This window comes from Poecile atricapillus, chromosome Z (genome assembly GCF_030490865.1).
Source record: "Poecile atricapillus isolate bPoeAtr1 chromosome Z, bPoeAtr1.hap1, whole genome shotgun sequence".
Classification (NCBI taxonomy): Eukaryota; Metazoa; Chordata; class Aves; order Passeriformes; family Paridae; genus Poecile; species Poecile atricapillus.
In genome coordinates, this window is record NC_081289.1 from 88,099,253 (window position 1) to 88,117,966 (window position 18,714).

Genomic DNA, 18,714 nt, shown 5'->3' on the forward strand with positions numbered 1-18,714 from the left:
CTTTATGTCTTTGGTATGGAGAAAAACATTTTGCTGCTGTTGGGCCTCCAGCTTGTAGTGTTTGGGATTCCAGACATAAAATCTGTGTCTCAAGTAGTCTAGAGTTGATCTTATTTATAGTATTGCCAGAACTTTCAGCTGTTTTATCTTTTTGGCATAACTGGAATGATTCTGTAGGCAGTTAAGTGGGGTTTAGTGGCATGTGAAAATTAATTATGATTTTGATGAGTAAAAAGTAGAAGTTTTTTGCAAAAGATACAGGAAGGAGGACAAGAGGATATAGCAAGAGAGACAAACCTGAGTATATTGTGGGAGCCTTGAAGTTTGCTTAGTTGTCCAAAACTTTGCTGGTCAAGTTAGAAAAAGGTAGTTGATAACCTTTATGTTTAGGTGTTTAGTAATGGCTAGGATTACAGTGAAACAGGGAGTAAGAAAGCTGAAGGACTTTTTGTGTCTGCATTGGTGGGATAATCGGTGTAGTATTTCACATTTCTCCCCCCTCCCCTTGTAACTGCTTATAAGTTAATAAAAGCAACTCTGTAAAATATGTGAAGTTCATTTGTATGGATATCTTCTTCTGAAGTCTCAAGCGGATTCAGGATGAGTGTAGCAAAGTTTTTCAGAGCCTCTTCATTGGGAGCAGCCCTGTGGGGCAAGACTGAGGGGGATTGTTGATGGAAAACTCCACAGTGTGTGCTCACAGCCCAAAGCCAAATGTGTCCTGGGCAGCCCCCAAAAGCAGCGTGGGCAGCAGGCGAGGGAGGGGATTCTGCCCCTCTGCTCTGCTCTGGTGAGACCCCACTGCAGTGCTGTGTCCAGCTCTGGTGACCCCAACATGAGAGTGACATGGAAGTGTTGGAGCAAGTCCAGAGGAGGGACATGAAGGGGAGAAAGGGACTGCAGCACATCCCCTACAAAGGCAGGCTGAGGCAGTCGGGGCTGGTCAGCCTGGAGAAGGGAAGGTCGTGTGGAGACCTCATGGCAACCCTGCAGGAGCTGAAGGGGCCTGCAGGGAAGCTGGAGAGGGACTCTTCATCAGGAAATGCAGTGACAGGACAAGGAGTAATGGGTACAGGTTGAAAGAGGGGAAGTTTAAGTTAGATATTGGGAAGCAATTCTTTACTGTGAGGGTGGTGAGACACTGGAATGGATTGTGCAGGGCATTTGTGGGTTATCTCATCCCTGGAAGCATTCAAGGCCAGTTTGGATAAAGTCCTTGAGCATCCTGGTCTGATGGGAGTTGTCCATGCCCATGGCAGTGGGGGCTGGGACTTGCTGACCCTTAAGGTCCATTACACCCCTTAGCATTCTATGATTCTATCTTCTGTAATTTCCAGTGGTTTCAGAAAAATTTAAACACACTGAGGGGAAGATAATGGTCTTTCTCTGTTTTATTTATTTATTTATTTATTACAGTTTTATTTTCTTGTATACTAACTAGTATTTGAAGTTACTGTGCATAAATTACAGGATGCTTTAGCCTCCTCTCTGATGAAATAATGAATCAAGAAAGATCTATTACTATAAGCAGTGCAACAGGAATCTTGATACTTCTGTGTAGCTGTCAGACTTTTTTTTTTGCTCCTGCACTTGACAACACATTGAGAGATGGATTTTTTATTAATTGAAGATCTCATTCTAGAAATGGTTTGTATGACACCCTTGTGTTTCCATGCATGTCATATCAAGGTCTTGTCTGCTACTTTTGTGAATTAGATTGATTATTTCCAGGCATATTTACTTAATTTGTTCTCCAATAAGTTGTAGCACTTCAGTGTATTTAGATCACTCTCATGTTAAAGAAAAAGAAATATTCAAATCTTGTTTTGTTTGGATATTTTGAAAATTTATTAGAACTTACAGGTAGAGCTGAATAATAGTAGAAATGTGATTAACATCTGAATTGTAGAAAAATCTGTGTAATCCAGGCAATGAATTTGTGTTGTATTGCTCTGCAAAACACCACACTGGCCAGTGATGCAGAAAGTATGCTGATTATGCTTTTGTGCAGGTTTGCCAGTGGTATTTACTGTACGAGTGGTTTTGAATATGCAGGTGGATGGTTTAAACTCACTTGAAATGTCAGTTTTGTTGTTAATACCAGAAGGATAACTGGGGAATAGATAATGGGGAATAGTCAATGTGAGGTCAGTGATAGGCAGTAAAATTCTGTATGCATTTTTATTTACTCCTTGTGAGGTGTTCAAATGTAATCTCAGGTGATTAACACACATTTCTTCTTCTCGAGATACTACATTGGATAGTATAGAGAGCCTAAGATCTGTCTGCTGAAAGCATGTTCTAGGCAACATCAAAAGATGAAAAGCACAGGACGTGGTCCTTTCTGTTGACCTCAGCTCATACAGTGCTGCCCATCCCATCCGGGATCCCTAAACATTGGTTGTTTGCTGGTGTTTTCCTACTGGCTTTGTCCAAGTTGTTTATTGTTACCTGTAGGTTTTTAGAAGATTTTTAGCATTTCAGCATACTTCTTTTTCTAATTACTTTATTCAAAATTTAAGGCCTTTAAAAAAAACCAAAACAACCCAAACTGTATTTGTGTGACAGTCCTGTTTTACAAGGAGTACACAGTTCTACATATCAAGCCAGGTATTTCATTTCAGTGATCAGAGAACAGGGTGTATTGAAAAAAAATTCTGAGTGTTTAGGTTCACCTGATGGGCATTTGAGACCTATAAAACCTCTAAGTGCCTAAAAGAGCATGTGCTGCTGTTCTGTACACAGGAAACCATGTCACAAAACCAACCCTGCCTTCTACTCAAGCACAAGAAGTTATATGTATGTGACTGAGGTTGGGGAATGAGTGTGTGGGGTTACAGTGGACTTCAAAATTTAGGTTTAAAATTATAGGAAAGCAGACCTCTCTACTACCCAGGCTTAAATGCAGCATGCAGACTTTAATAATCTCTAAGTTTCACAACTACATGTGGGAAAAATAGTACAGAACTTCACAGCTAAAAATGAAGTTGTGACTTATTCCAGTTTTATTTGTCTTAAAAAATACTGTTTAAAAAGTGAATAGATACAGCACAAATCTGAAAGTTAGTGTTCTGAGTCTTGATGGCAATAAATACATTGATGGAGAAGAATGGCAGCTAACAGGCAAAGGAATAAATTATTGGCTAGGAGGATTAAATTCAGAACTTGATCAAATCAAGTACTGAAATAAGGATTAGGAGAACCTTGAGAAGCTTAAATGAACTTCTTGAGATGAAAAACTAAAGACTGAAGAGGAAAAAAAAGGGTGTTAAAGCTTTATTTTTTCTTAATATGAGCAACTGAGTAACACCATAATAAAATAAGCTAAAGCTAATAAAACATTTAACAGTGCCAGGCAGAAGAGAGGTCGTCATCAAAGGCCCTTTATAGAAGAAAAGTGATTTAAATATCCAGCATGATAGTCTGAAACTGTGTGATCATGCAGCTTTTTTTCTGTGCTCAGTCAACTAAGGGCTTGCTCTGTGACAGTGGTAGAATCAGTGATCTAAAACCTTTCTGGATTTTTTTTTTTTTTTTGGGTGGGTATGAGCACACCACAGCAAAAATGCACTGAAGGCTGGCTGGCTCTGGAGCACTTAGGAGCGTGTATTTGTCTCGAGAAAAGCTGTCAGACCTGTCTGTACCATTACAAGAAGCTCACAGCTGGGGCACATCTCTCTGAGAGGGCTGGCTGCAGCCCACAGGGGCGTGGGGAGCGGAAGTGCCTGAAGCACCATCCATGCCTGCCATGGGCATCCCACCTCACTGGGGTGGCCTGCAGGGGGGCAGGCAGCTCGCATGGGTGCCTTGCAAAGCTCTCAGTGTGTCCCCAGAGTGGGGCTGCCTGCCCTGAGAAACCATCTGTCCTCAGCAGTGGTGTGGAATCAGACCGCAGGAGCGTTTGTGTCCCCTGTGGCAGGTGGGTGATCAGGTACAGATCTCATGGGGCTGTGCTGGCTAGGCAGGCTAATGAACTTTATCAGTTTTTGTCACGCTGACAGTGTAAGGAGCTGTCACCATTGCCTGATTTCTTCTGCTCAGGCAAATTCAACTGAAGTTCCCTCAAGGGCAAGGCCACTGGGCCTGACTAATTTGGAGGCAATTTGTTCAGGTGCTTAGTGTTGCTGCAGTGTAACCCTGAAAATAGCATGCCTTAAGCTTGTTTATACCTTAAACAAGACCATATTGTAATTATGATGTTCAGGCTCTGGAGTGAGTGCTGCTTGTGGAAAGCTGTGCATTCTGCTAGCAGAAGCTCTTTAATAGTCAGGGCTGGGAAATCCTGTTCCCTGGACAGCCCCCATCCTACTCTCAACCCCCTTTGTTGAAAGGAAGTACTATAGAAAGTACTATTTCTGGAAAATAAAATATGCAAAAAACTGTTACGTCCTGCTAGACTCCTCAGTTAAAAAGAACACTGTAACATTATCTGCTCTATTCTCCCTCAGTAGCATCAGATCAAGTTGTGGAACTCTGGAAGCCTGCAGCAGAGCACAGTGCTAGGTGACTGTATCCCAAAGGTTGTGCTCCTGTGTCTGAAAATTTTGTCTGAATACAGTAAGGTTTGAAATGGGAAATAGCTGTCTGTACAAAAGCAGTTATTGTGCAGCAGTTGTTCTGTAACACTCAGTGTGTGGCAACTTACAGCAATACTGTCTCCTATTTTGGATCTGCACCTTGACGCTTTCAATGCAAGATTGCCTCAAGGGAATAAAAGGCAGTCAAGTGCTTCAAAACCATATATTTCCCCCCTTCCTTAAAATTATTTCAAGGTGTATTATTTGTGCATAATCTAGTTGTTTTTATCTACAAACATTGACATTGACAGAGTGGTTCTATTACTTAAAATGTGAATCCTGAGGAGAATCATAAGTCCATGTCATTAAAAAAAAATGTTAGCGCAGCAATGTTTTTGCAGTCTAGTCTAACTGCTGAGAAGAGGTGGGAAGGTAAACTAATGAAGTTACTCTAACATAAGCTAGTGAAATATGAAGATGAAATTCAAAAACTGTGAAAAGACTTCAGGCAATAACTTGCCTGCTCCCTTAGTACAATCTTCTTTTGAGTGCTCTAAAGGAAATAAACTGCTTAGTTTTACACCCATTCTTCTTGCAGTACCTGTGGCACTCTACATATATACATAGGAATGTTTAGTCTGACTAGCAAATTTCAATTCCTCTTTTTCATGTGGTCCTTCTATGTAGAGCTTGTACTTAATTCTTCTTTCCCATGCCTTCTCCTCCTGAAAACTGCCTGGAGATATTTGACAAGTGTCAGGTAAAGGCAGTCCAAGATGTCCCAGTAAAAAATAATCATCACTAAAGGCAAATGGGTTCCTCTTTGAGTACACAAGATCTCTTATTGACAGTGGAGGTGTGTAAGTGAATTACTGCTGGTGACTATAAAGCTGGTTGTGTGATCCAGGGTAAATATGCTCCAGATATTGCTGTCTGTTTTGAACAAGTCTAAACCAAGCTGAAAAGAATCTGTTGGAGGAAACTTTTCTCTGTGACGTTTTAAATTCCTTTTGCTTTACTTGATGGGAAAAATTCATATTTCTTTACTGGGATAAAACTTCCTTCTAAACTGTCAAAGAGAAGAATATAATTTCTTTTGTGTTTTGCCATAATTCAGGTGAGGAACTTTCAGTAACTGATAGTATCGTACAAGATACTTTTCTTACATAACATCAGGTTTTATACACAGTTTAGGAGGTAATGGATACCAAGCTAAACCTTGTTTTATGCAGAAATGTTTCTTAGACATCTACTTGCAATGCTTATTTATTGATTTGATTCATTAAATGCCACGTGCTTTAAAAGTTGTTTTTCTGCCTATGACTCATATCTCTTCTCTTCTTTTTTTTTTTTCTTTTTTTTTTCAATGTGACAAATCCAGACAGGTTTCTCTAAATTTCTCTGTAACAGCTGCATGTAGTTACATGTACATCAAGTAAGTGTAGAAGGTCTGAGCAGTGTTCTCTTCTGTATGAGTAACATACAGAAAATACTATGATTAAAGCTTTTTTTAAAGCTAAATTTCTACTTAAAACCTAATTTTTACCTTGTTCTTTCAATGTATTACTCTTGGACTGAAAAAAGTAGCTCAAAATATTCAGATCTACCTTTTCATTCTTAGATCTTTAAATATTTTTTAAGCTGACTTTATGCCTATAATTTCAGAATGCTGGTATTCTCCTTATTTCCTTGACTATGTGCTCCCATTTTTTCAGAATCATGGAATGGCCTTGATTAGAAGGGACCTTCAAACACAGATTAGGCCTAACCCTGGCCCCCACAGTTATCAAGGACATGTTTCACTGAAAGGTGTTGCTCAAAGCTCCTCTAGCCTGGCTTTAAACACCTACAGGAATAAAGCATCCACAACATCTCTGGGCAGTGTCCCAGAACCTCACCCTCATGGTAAAATACTTCTTCCCTATTCCTACTATAAAACTACCCTCTTTCAGTTGAAAACCCCTTGTCTGGTCACTCACTATGGACTCTTGTAAAAAGTGTTTCATCCTCTTTCTTTCAATCCCCCTTTAAGTATTGAAAACTCAGAGAAGTTTGCCCCAGAGCCTTTTCTTCTCTGGGCAGAACACCCCCACCTCTCAGCCTGTCTTCATAGGAGAGGATCTCCAGTCCTTGGATCATCTTGGTGGCCTCCTCTGGACTCTCTCTAGCAGGTTCACATCCTTCTTGTGCTGTGGGAGCCAGAGCTGGATGCAGCACTCCAGGTGGGCATAGAAGGGCAGGGTCACCTCCCTGGACCTTCTAGCTGCACTGCTCTTGATGCTTTTTTATGCCTTCCTTTCTAGGCTGCAAGGGCACACTCCCAGCTTATATCCAGTTTTCTCTGGGTTTTTTTGACCATATTTACAGCTCACAACTCTGTCAATAATCTGTGCAGCTAGAGCATTACAGATAGGCAATAGCTGGTTCCAGAAAGAAGGAAAGAAAGAAGGGAAGGCCCTATAATGAAAGTCACCAGTTATTCTGCTTTAAGTTCTTCCAGTCTGTATTCTTTTCAGGGGAAGTTTGCCTAATGTTATGAAAAACAGTGCATGGCCTTAATCCTCTAGGAACGACTAGTAGGGTGAGAGCAGTGAATGCAGTCGTGTATCTGTGCCAGGTGACAGTGACTTTTACTACACCCCAGTGCCCCCCAGTGAGAAAAAAGGAATAATTTATTATATTTGTGATTTTTTTCCCTGTTTAGAATTACATACAACTGAAAGAGTCTCATTTCCAGAAAGAGAAGTTCTTAGCTATTGCAACAGAAGACAGTGTTTGCACGAAGCTTAATTCATTAGACATTTAGCTATGAAACTTCCACATAAGTCCGGTGTCAGGAAAGTGTTTAGGAATTTCTGGAAAAAAAATAAATATACATCAATATATGACAAAATATACATCAGATTTCTAGATGATTTACGTTGAAATGTGTCATCTATTGAGATGATTAAAAGAAAAAAATAATTTAGTGCAGGGTGCTGCATCTTTAGAGGAATTGGGCTTTTTTCCTGCTTACATTCAGAAAACATATTTTTTTATTGTTTCTGTATTTTTATAAGTATTTATTTTGATGTTTTGTGGTTTGGTTTTTTTTCCCTTAAAATTTCTGTTTCTGTGTACAGAAAATGCACCTCTTCTGATTGTGAGAACCCCTGTTTTGTTTGTCAGCCATGGGAAGCGAGCACTTTCAGTCCTTACATACTTGCTTGGGTAGCACATGTAGATTGGGAACCTGTTTTTCAGAGATAAAAGTATGGAAATTTGTTACTCTGCTGACAAGTTATTTGTGTAGCTTGGAATGCAATTCTAACACTAACTCAGAATAGCATTAAAGCACCTCCTTGCTTTAACTACAACATCTAGTACCAGATAGCTGTAAGGAACTGCACCTTGTCAGTAGCCATATAACAGGGAAATTTTAAAGACTGTCTTTTGGGTAACTTCTGTTTGTTTGTTTGTTGGTTTGGTTTGGTTTTGGTTTTTTTGGGGATTTTTTTTGTTTCAAAAGCCTTGAACTAGCTAACATTACTTGCCGATAAAGATAATGAGTTACACCACATTCCAGGATGTGTTAGCTGTGTTAGCCCACTTGCAAAATAATGAACGTATTTGTTGTAGAGACTGTGCAAGGAGACCAGTCCCTCGGTGACTGAAACTCTTTCATTATTGGAGAGCTTGAAGCCGGGAATCTGGAGTTGTTGATAGACTGCTTCAGGTGGTGCGCGTTAAAACCAGCACAAGATTTTCCAGTCGCAGACTGAATCCAGCTCTTATGCTGCAGTCATTAGCTGCTTGCATTCAGATTCTTCTCTTCCATTGTTTTTCAAATGGGTACTATAAAAAAAACCCCTCACTTCTCAAGCTTCTTTCCTGAAAGAAACTAAGTATATAATATTTTAAGCCTGTTAAGATAGTTTTTAACGTGGCAGAAGTTGATAAGTTTCTGTGACTTTACTAAATGAGTCTTTATTTTGAGTAGGAAGATAGATTTAAAGAAATTTAACTTTAAAAATAATAGTCGTAATATCAAATTAATCAGAATCAAACCCATTAAGGGTAATTTTCCTGTTTTTTGTAAAATTGTAATTTTTTTTTAAATTTTAATTTTTTAAAATGTTTTTGTAATTTTTTATAAAATTTTAATATTTCTGGACCTGAATTTCACTGCTATTCTTCAATTAATGTTGAATGTTTTTAACTTTGATTCATAGAAAATATTTTGTGGTGTTTCATCACTTACAACCTTGAGACAATCAGTAAATACTTTTTTGCTAATGTTTATGCTGCTAGCTTGAAATCACTTGATGGAATTTTTACCTTTAATAATTAAGACATCCCCTAATTCTTTTTGATAAGATAAAATTTATAGGAAAGTGCTTTATAGCTTTTGTTCTGGTCCTGTGTGTGCTTATACCGATTTCTTTAGGCCAGTGGTGGTGGCTGTGCTTTAGGAGGAGCAGCTGGAAGAAGCCTGCCTTTTGAATCACAGGTGCCCCTGTAGCAGGCATTTGCATCTCATGTTGTGGTCAAACCTATTTTTAACTCTGCACAGGCACACTCACTCTTTACAGAGGTAGCTGGGGGATTTGCTTTGCTGTTGGGAGCTTCCAATACAATTTTACTTGTCTTGTGGCTGGTCTATTAACACATGTTTTCATATCTTGTGAGTTAAAATTATTCTTTCTGTTACCTGCTATTCATACCCTGGATATTTTCATGGGCTGAGCAACTGATGAGCATGCTGGTTACAAGAGTAAAAATACAAACCCTTTTGCCTGCTGTGCACTCCCTTCCCTTGACTGTTACACTCTTCCTTTGCAATTCCCCTGCTTTGAATCATGCTCTCCTGAACAATGCAGGCAAGTACATGCTTTTCTTTGCATACATGCATACACATCTGTCGTAAGTAACATCTCTAGGTGGAGTTCTGTCTCTGCAGAAATCACTGCTCATGATATTTTTCTTCTGTCCTTACTAGAGAGAGCTGCTAAGCATTTTCATGCTGCCACAGGCATGGATGCACTTTGGCATTAACTTTTATATTGTGGCAGCGTTTCTGGTACAGCTTGGAAGAAGGTTGGACTCATTGATCTTTTAAAACCTGAATGATTCTAAGGTTCTAAGACTAGTCATCAACATGCACTACTAACAGATTCTTATGCACATTATTAGCAAACATGTGGCAAGACATGTTTTTCTTGATGCTTAGCTGTGACAGCTGCTATCAGCAGTGTTCGTGATGGGTAGCAGATGTTTTTGGAGCTCAAGGGCATATGGGTCTGTAAGGTTCTGGGAGGACCTGGTGAGGTCCTGGTGCACAATTAAAGCGGTGAAGTGGTAACTGAAGCAGAAAGAGATGCGGCATGTTTAGTTCCTTCACTTTCTGCACATGAGAAACTGTGCAGTTCCTTAGCAAACATAGTCAGGATTCAGCCATCTGAGCTTTTAAGAGCCATGGTGGAAAATCTCTGATCACTTGAAGTTATCCTTGATTCAGGTGAAGGTTAAACACTGTTCTCAGCACACACTGCTGAGGTAGCTGCCCATCTAGAGCTGGCCTGAGGATGAAGAAGGCCCAGTTTAAGAGGATAAATACCCAGAAGGAGAGAAGCTCAGTGATGTTTGTTTGGATTACACATGCAGTGTTTCAAGCACCAGTAGGTGTTGAGATTGTGGGTATGCGAGCCTCAAAGGAATGCTGTGGGGTGAATATTGTGCTGGGAGCATTTTGGGAGTGGTTTTGGAGTTATCTTCTCCACCATGAGAATTCTGTGCCATGCAATGAAAAAGGTGGTTGATAAAATAAATTGCATCAGCCACCAATGCTGACAGGCAAGTCTGATGCAATGATATCTGTGCTGGGGACATTATCATGGTAGGCCTGAATTTGGGTCTTGAGATGGTCAAAATCTGTCAGGATGGGTAGAGAGAAACAAATGTGGTGCATCTAGGAAGAGGGGTTGAGGGCTGGTAATTGTCCCCTCTTACCAAGTGTGCATAATGCCTGGCTGAAGGTAATGGGAATTTGGGCTGAGAAACAGGGCACACAGCAGAAGTTTGTTTTTAAAAAGTGTGTTGTGTGAGTGTTGTTTCAAATGCAGGAGCCCCTGTATTATCAAGCAGCACAGGATTATGCATGACAGATATACAGATATAAAAGGTAGCTGCAGTAAAGGGCTGCATAACTGAAGGATATAGCTAATGAATTTTCAGTCTCAGAAAAGGAAAGAGATGACCAAAACAATTTTTGATCTATGTGGTCTCTAAATGGTTAAAGGATTATGACACATGACTTTGGGTACAGGATAAAAAGCAAGGCATCCTTAAACCCACACATTTTATGACTTTAGTGTGTTTCTGTAGAAGAGTTGAAGCTACTCTTTATTGTTTAACCACATACCAAGTGTCTGTATCATCCTTTGTATGCAGATGAGTGTCTTGTGTGTCTCATCATTGTTGTCTTATCTTTTTTCAGAGTAGTGACAGATTGGTTGATTTGTCATGATTATGTGGCACAGGACCTTTTCCTTTTGTTTCCAGTAGATGATATCCTCTCTGCTGAAGGGTTCAAGTCAGTTGGCACTGATTTCACACCCCTTCTGCTGCCAAAAATGTCATGCTGTCCTGTTCCCATGCTTGCATTGTTTCTTTCCTTGTGTCAGCAGAAACATTCATGTTCGTCAGAATGAGGAACTCAATCATGAGATCAGCTAGCCCTTTTTATTTTCCCCCCAGCAGCCTTTTTTGTAAATTAATTCTTCAATCTGATGTGTTGTGCAGCTAAATAGATGCTTTTGCTACCACAGGGAGCTCTCAGGCTGGGTGAAAGGAGGGGACAGAGTGGTATAACATGTCTGAGGGTTGGGAATTGTGCAACCACTTCATTTGGATGCAATGCTTAAAAGTATGTGTTCATAAAATCTCTCAGTCTGACTTTGTGCTTAGGAACATTGGTCTGTATCCCATTTCACCAAAACCTTGTCTTGATTTGTTCCCTTTTTTCCTCTGTGTTTTGTCTTTCTCTGCTCAAGGTACCTCTTAGTTTCATGGGAGACGTCTCACAAATGCTCACATTCTTTTGAGCCAAGTTTTATTTCTGAAATTTTGGTTAGATTCAGGCTTACCCAAATTGTAGAAACAGGCTTCTTTTAGTCAGATATTTTCCCTTTCAATGCTATAATTTTTCCTATCTATTTTCCTATCTATTATTCCTATCCAATTAGGGATTTATAGTCACCTCTTGTTCACTATATATGTATATATATGTGTGTGTGTAATATTTTTTTCCTGAAAATACAATATCTGAATAAATAGATATATTTTATAATATAAAATATCTGAAATGGAAAAGATAATACGTTGTTTTCACGTGACCTCTTTTTGAGATAGCCATTTCTGAATAATGTTTCAGTTTCTTTAACTTCTTTTTAAAAACCATTCCATAACCTGGAGTGTTGCTGTAGACCAAGAGGCAGTAGTAGTTGGTCAGATCGCTTTTTTCATTTCTCACATACTCCTTTAATGTTTTCTATTTTTAAGCTTTCCTAAATTACAGGTGTAAATTATTCAGCCTTAAATCAATATAGTCATTGTTTGTGCATGAGAATTTTTAAGGAAATCTTGTGGCATGTTTGGATTCTGAGATATTTTTAGGAAGGGTGTCTGATCCTCTCTATGTCAGTTTTTGAAGTGTGGGGTTTTTTTGAGCATTCATTACTTGATATGGCTTAGCTTTGTTTCTCAAGCATTAACTTGTACACCTGAATAAACTGCCTTTCACTAAGGCTTATGATCCGTAACATTTATGTTGGGCCACTCTAGTGTGTGATATTTATTGTGCCACTTGTCACAGTGAAGTGAGAGATTTACCCTGCACTACAGGGGAATTTGACCCAGCAATGCCTAAGTACAATGGATGTATGGAAAACAAAAGATGCCAGACATTGAGGGTTTTTCCCATTAATCTTAGCCATTTATGTAGCTATGTCTTATTGTTAATTTTGTAGTTGGCTCTTATGAATATCTGTCTCTCAGGGTCAGCGGTGGCAGGTTTGCATGGCAGGATGTGCATGAGAAGGGCCTATGTAGCACCTGCAAGCCACATGTGTGTGCACTAGCTGTTGTGTATTAGAAAAACCCTTTGCTCCATAAACATCTCACTAAGTACAGGTGTAGGCAAACATATGGAGTTTTTAAAAATATTCTTCCTTAGCAGTTGTTTAATTGTTTCTGTGTAAGTTTTCAATGCAAGTGGAAGGTCAGTACATGTGAAGGAATGACTGAGATTGTTCAACATACTCAAAATATTAACTAAGCGAGGAAAGCTGGTAGTCTTAAATCCTGATCTTCAGTATCTTTTTCAAAATAACATGAGAAAACTAAAATGATATTATTTTTTAAGACATTATTAAGTCTAATGGTTAGACTGAATATTGAGTTTTTGCTCTAAAATCCACAATATAGAAGGTGATTTAAAATAGCATTAGTTGTGACAGAGATGCTTCAACAAAACAGGACAATTCACAGAAGCCAAGATGCTGTGATTTTCTTCCCTATTAATTATCTGCTGAACCAGTGTGCTGAAGACATAGATGTATGTTTTTACTGTTCAGGATTTTTCCCAACTTCTTCAAGAGATGCTTGGAGAGTAGATTGTTTAGGGATTAATTTTTTCCATTGGCATAAATGAACAAAAATAGATATTTTGATTGCCTTTGAAATTAATATAACTTTTTTCCTAATTTCAGGTTTACTTTTAAAATATAAACAGATAACTCCTATTTTTATGTCCCTTAACCACATGAATTAAATTAAAACAAATTATTACGTGCTAGTCCTTAAGTATTTTAAATAACTTTCATCTAGTATTACAATATTTAAGCTGACTCCAATATTATTTCAGAAAATCACCTTGCTTTGAATTTTCCCTACAAGAGGTGCTGAAGTCATAACAGCAAGGATAGAGCTGTTGATTGAGGCGTTCCCCTTCATTTTCTGTACAGTCTCCAAAAGAATATAAGCCAGAATTTAGCAAAGGTCTTTTATTTAATGTTATGACCAGTTACTCGTCCATATATTCAGGAAAGGAAGCTTATAGAGACTGTCTTCCTGTCTTTACCTCCAGCTGCATCTCACCACCACATCTTTGGACTCCTGCCAGAAAGGATATGTGGTTTTTTTCCTTCTTCTGTTCTGCATTTGGACACAGACTGTACAATTTCCATTTCGTTGCAGCTGTATCATGATGAGCATCCCTTCTCATGTTTTCGATACAGTGTGATGTCATCAGCTGGCATACTGTCTCATGCCACATTCCACATACAATGACGCAGGGCATAAGCCGTTGCTGACAAAAGCTGGGATTGCTGTTCTGAAAATTCTAAGTTATTTCTGGATGCTGTAAGGCAAGACACGGTATTGTAAAGGATTGTCCCATCCAGATTTGGAATATGTGGTAGCTGCTCTCGTCAGCACCCCTGGTTGGTAAAGGTGTAGCATTTCTCTGTCCCTCTGCACAGCAGCTCCATGCAGTGTGGAGGGATGTCTAGCATTTTCCCATTGAAAGAAGAACTGTCATGCTTTAGTGTTGACAGTTACCAATCATAATGTATCCCATAAATAGAACAGTGAGATCTTTATCCGTCACAGGGAAGCCAATGGCTTTTGGGAGGTTGTCTTACAGGATAACTCAGTTTGGTTAAACATCTGGGCTGCTAGTGAGAGACCCAACACAAAAGCTGGAAAAAGCAGAACTTGAAGTAAGTATTCCTAAGCCTTACCTCTCTTTTTACTATAAAAAGCAATGGCTTTTCAGTTTCTGAGCCTAGGGATTCCTAGCACAACAACTGGGTGCCTTCCCCTCCTTCTCAGTCTGAGGTATGAGTTCCTACTGAACACTTCTGCCTCATATTCAAAAATACTTGGAAGCCTTGGGAATGCTGGGACAGCTTCTCTTCCCCAATGCTTCCCCTTGTCAACTAGATGGCTTCAGCCCCATTAATGTAAGGGTTTCTCAGCCCCGTGGGATGTGGTTGTCAGGTTTAAGTAGCCAACGCGTGCCACGCCATGTCTTCCTGCCAGGCCTCAGCTGGGTTCCTTGGCATTTTCCTGTGTTCAGGGATAGTGTTTCATGGGGCACCTTAGGCAGGCATTGATGTCTTTTGTGAAGGAGTCTTTCAAGGCTGCAGCCCTGTTTCCTCTGAAGCAGAGTGTGAGCATGAATGAGCACTCACTCGAAAGAGATGTGAGGGTTGTTTATTGATAACTGCAGATAATTCCAGATGTGTTCCATATCTGCATTCACTGTCCTCTGTCGTTCTGCCTCAAGTGCTGTCAACTGCTTTTGGTATTTAAAGATTGTAAAGAGAATAAGAGTACAGCAGCACGATCCAGTTATTTGTGTCCTTCTGGAGGGAGGAGATGTGAGCACGTCTGCCCCAGTAGTTCCAGTCAGGCTTAGTCATAATGTGAGTAGACAGCATCTCTTAAAGATATTGGTTACTGATAACAAAAACCTTTAGGAATACAGCAGAATGACATTTGAAAGTGCTTTGTTTTGTGGAGGAAGTGTGCGTTTCTGAATTCTGTGTTTATTTCTGAACAGCCAACCAGTAGGCAGTTTTTTAATGCTGCTGTCTTATTTTACAGTAAATCAAGGTTTAGTCAGACCAGAATGATAGCACAGGCTTGTGATGGGGTGCTGAATATACTCAAGCTTTTGGCCTAAAATTAAATTACTTAATTTTTGTAATGAAACTGGTCCCCAAAGACTTTGTAATCAATAAAATGTAAATAAAAATAGAAATACATATTTCATTTTAAGAGAGTATCGGGTATCACAAATACAATTAAACAAGAGTCTTATGGGTACCTTCACAGATGTTAACTGTTGATGGTTTTTGTCACTACCTGGACTTTATCTTTGATAATGTTGCCAACCCTTTTTTCCTTTCCTAGAAGTGTATCAGACACTTTGATCACTAGCTTCTCTCTGGTTCAGTGCAGAAGCAGATACTGTTTATTTGTTGGGGTTGGTAGTTCTGCTGAGATGCAGAAGATACAGTTTCATTTGTCTTGTTTGGTCAATAACATTTATATCTAGTGTGAGTTTTAGTATAAACCACCTGTGAATAATTAACTTACCTGTACCACCAATTTTAGAGCAGACATTTATAGTTACAGTGTTTTTACTCTATGAAACCCGTGGTAGGTCAAATGAAAAATCTGTAGCTTTATGCATGAGGGTTTTGCCATAAAAAATTTTGGGGAGGAAAAAACTGCTGTCTTACTGACCAAGGGATTTCAGCACACAGCCCTGGATCAGATGTCAGCACCCTCAAAAAGAGCTGACCAGATTACATGCGATTCGCAACCACCAGTAGGCTGGATAAGGACTTCCTGGTCATCAGTAGAAGTTGACATGCATGAAGTCCTAGTTCCTGTCTGGAAAGAGATGTCCTTCACATGGAAAGGTAGTACTTGTGTCGCCCAAAAAATTAGTATCCTGGACTTCTGAAGCAAGACCTTTCTGTGAATGAAGATTGTTAATACAAGAATTAGGAGTAAATATAATCTGTGAGATTTATTTGTGTATATAAGGATGTTTGAAATAGCTTCATGGTGATAAAAAAAAAATAAAAAATTCTTACTTCAAGTCTCAGCCAGTGTCAAGCATTTCTAACCCTGTTCAGTTTTGATTTAATTTAGAAACCAATTGGTAAAAAGACATAAGTAGACTTGAGTTGGAGATCAGATAAAAGGAGCATAAATCTCTGTGGTCATCAAATATGTTACTTTCTTTCAGATCTTTGTTGCACAAACATGATTAACTGAGTGGTTTCTGGTTGTTGTTGTGCACATTGACCCTGTGTACATCTCGTTCCACAAAGAATTTTACGGCTGCATTTAAGAGAAGGAGTTGGCACTAATGTGCAACACTCTTCAGAGGATAAATGTTCACAGATACCACATTTCAAAGGGTCTGGAAGAAATGGACAGTACATATCCCTTAGGTGCTCCACGGCTACACGGTCGACCAAGGCTCTGCAAAATCTATGTTGCCCAGAGTCAGCTTTTGCAGAGCCTTTGTCGACCATGCAGCCATGGAGCACCTCAGGCATATGTATATGCTGACATTTGTTACATCTTGTGACTTTAAAATGCAACATTTCATGATGAGCATACTTGCATGCTTCTTAAAAAACAGAGAAATTAAAAAAAAAATGTATCAAGTTCACAAATCTAATACAAAGCATCAGTCATCACAAAGTACCAGTTTTGAGTAGTAATTTTTTTAAAAGAAATAATATTCTTTTTCTTGACTTTTTGTAGTTAGACAGATTTCTTTGTCTTAAATACTTGCATATTTTAGTGTAGTAGTCAATTTTCCCAGTATTTGCCCATTCATTCACTATTAATTGTTTGTGTTTCACCTGTTTCTGATAAAAATTGGAATAAGGATCAGATACCCACTATGACAAATTGGATTTTTTTTTTGTTCCTTGCAGTCATTAGGACCAAAACTACTTTTGTTTTTATTTTGTCATCCCTGTGATTTTTGCAGAGAAGTTTTCACTTCTTAACCCCTGATCCATGCTGTTTCATAGACTGATATACTTACTTCTAGATTTCCAGGTATCTGTATATGGAGTCTGCTGTGTTTAAATTCCATAGAAATTTTGAAGAGAAATTAGATTATTTGTGCAGTGATTATTGAAGGGCTGTCAAGAACTGGTCACAAACTTGAAGGTCAGTCTGCATTTACAGTATAAACTGTGGAGTTAAAACCACAAAGGATTATGAAAGCAAGCTCTCAGGAAATGGAGAAGCATGATGGCCTTGGTATTATGTTTCCCAAACATACTCACTGTTTACTGTCAGGTAAGTTCCTGCTGGCTTTTTCCTGATGTTAAAAATAAGCCATGTTATGTAGATGTTGAAATTATCTGTTTTGGGAAGGCATTGCATTAGCTTTGTGTCAAATATATTTGTAGCCTGGCCTCATAATGCCACATTTCAGCTCTGCTTTTCTGTTCATCGACTGGACTTGCTACTGTTCTCTACACTCAGCCAACTGCACTGAGCTCAAGTAAGAGTGTTTGGTTATAAAAGTCCAGTTGCTATATAGCCAAGTGAACATATGAGCTTGGTGCTAAATAGATGCTATTTTAGTGCTTTCAGTTGACATGTTCCTTACTGTTCTCTTAGTTTCATTTAAGACAACTGTATCATGTCTGATATTTGGTAATGAAGATTTTTTAATGGAGATTTCCTTTTCAATTTCACTTGCAGAGATGAAGAACTTGATAACTGTACATTGGCTTAAAATTCAGATCAAGATTTTGGGGAAAATCTTTCTTGCTTAGATAGCACTGTTTTGAGTAAAGGGGATGTTTTAAGTGGTGGCAGTTCCTGCTTCATCCTTTTTCATAGGGAATGTAAATGCATTTGTCATGCATTTAGGATTAAGTACTCTAAGCAGCCAGGAAGTAGAAAATACAGATTTAGTAATTTTTATTTTCCTATACATCTAAAAATGTGGCAGGCAATTGTCTCTACCCAACACTGATTAAACTAGAATATCGTAATTTTTCTGATCGCATCTCTGTTACTATAAATTAGCTGCAAAGGAAAATATATTGAAGGGAGATGCTCCAGATAAATGCAGTTTTATGGTGGACACAGAAACAACAACTATTACCTAAATTTTGGTATACCATCCTTTTGCCACCGTCTGTGTTGCTCTTAATTTTCAAAACAAAAATGTCTTTTGACTATTTGAATTCTCACAAAATTAATGAGACACTGTCTTTTTGTGGAAGTAAGATGAAGAAAAGCTTAATACTTGGGGATGTTTTTCAGACCTAGTTGAGGTTGCATATGCAATCTTTATGTATGGTGTTTGTGGTTTATGATGGGCATTTTAATTTAACACTGTCCCCCTCAATGATCCACCACCTCTGCATGCGAAACAGTCCTGTATGTCTGATAAGAGGAAATTCTGGCCATGACTTTGCAGCTGAGAAGTTGAATTACAGGTAACTCAGCACATCCTCTCCAAGGGAAAAAGAAGGTTAAATGACCCCATTTCTGGAAAGGCAATGGCAGGATAGGGAAGGGAAACACACAGAGGGCAGAGCCGGTCTGAAGTAAGTCATTGCAGGCAGAAGCTGGGAGCAAGGGCTGAGCCTCATGAGTA

The 18,714-nt window shown here is 39.0% G+C and overlaps 1 protein-coding gene across 3 annotated transcripts in view; it reads left to right on the top strand.

The window, feature by feature from the left end:
* The window catches only part of TNFAIP8 (TNF alpha induced protein 8), a 56,510-nt gene that overhangs the window by 7,141 nt on the left and 30,655 nt on the right, over positions 1-18,714 (top strand). The window contains exon 1 of one of the 3 annotated variants that reach the window (XM_058827567.1): positions 17,544-17,604. The exons of the other annotated variants lie outside the window; for them this stretch is intronic. Coding sequence (XP_058683550.1) covers position 17,604 — 1 coding nt within the window. The 5' untranslated portion in view covers positions 17,544-17,603. Of the gene's footprint in view, positions 1-17,543; positions 17,605-18,714 lie in introns of those variants that run through there. 3 annotated transcript variants of the gene reach the window in all.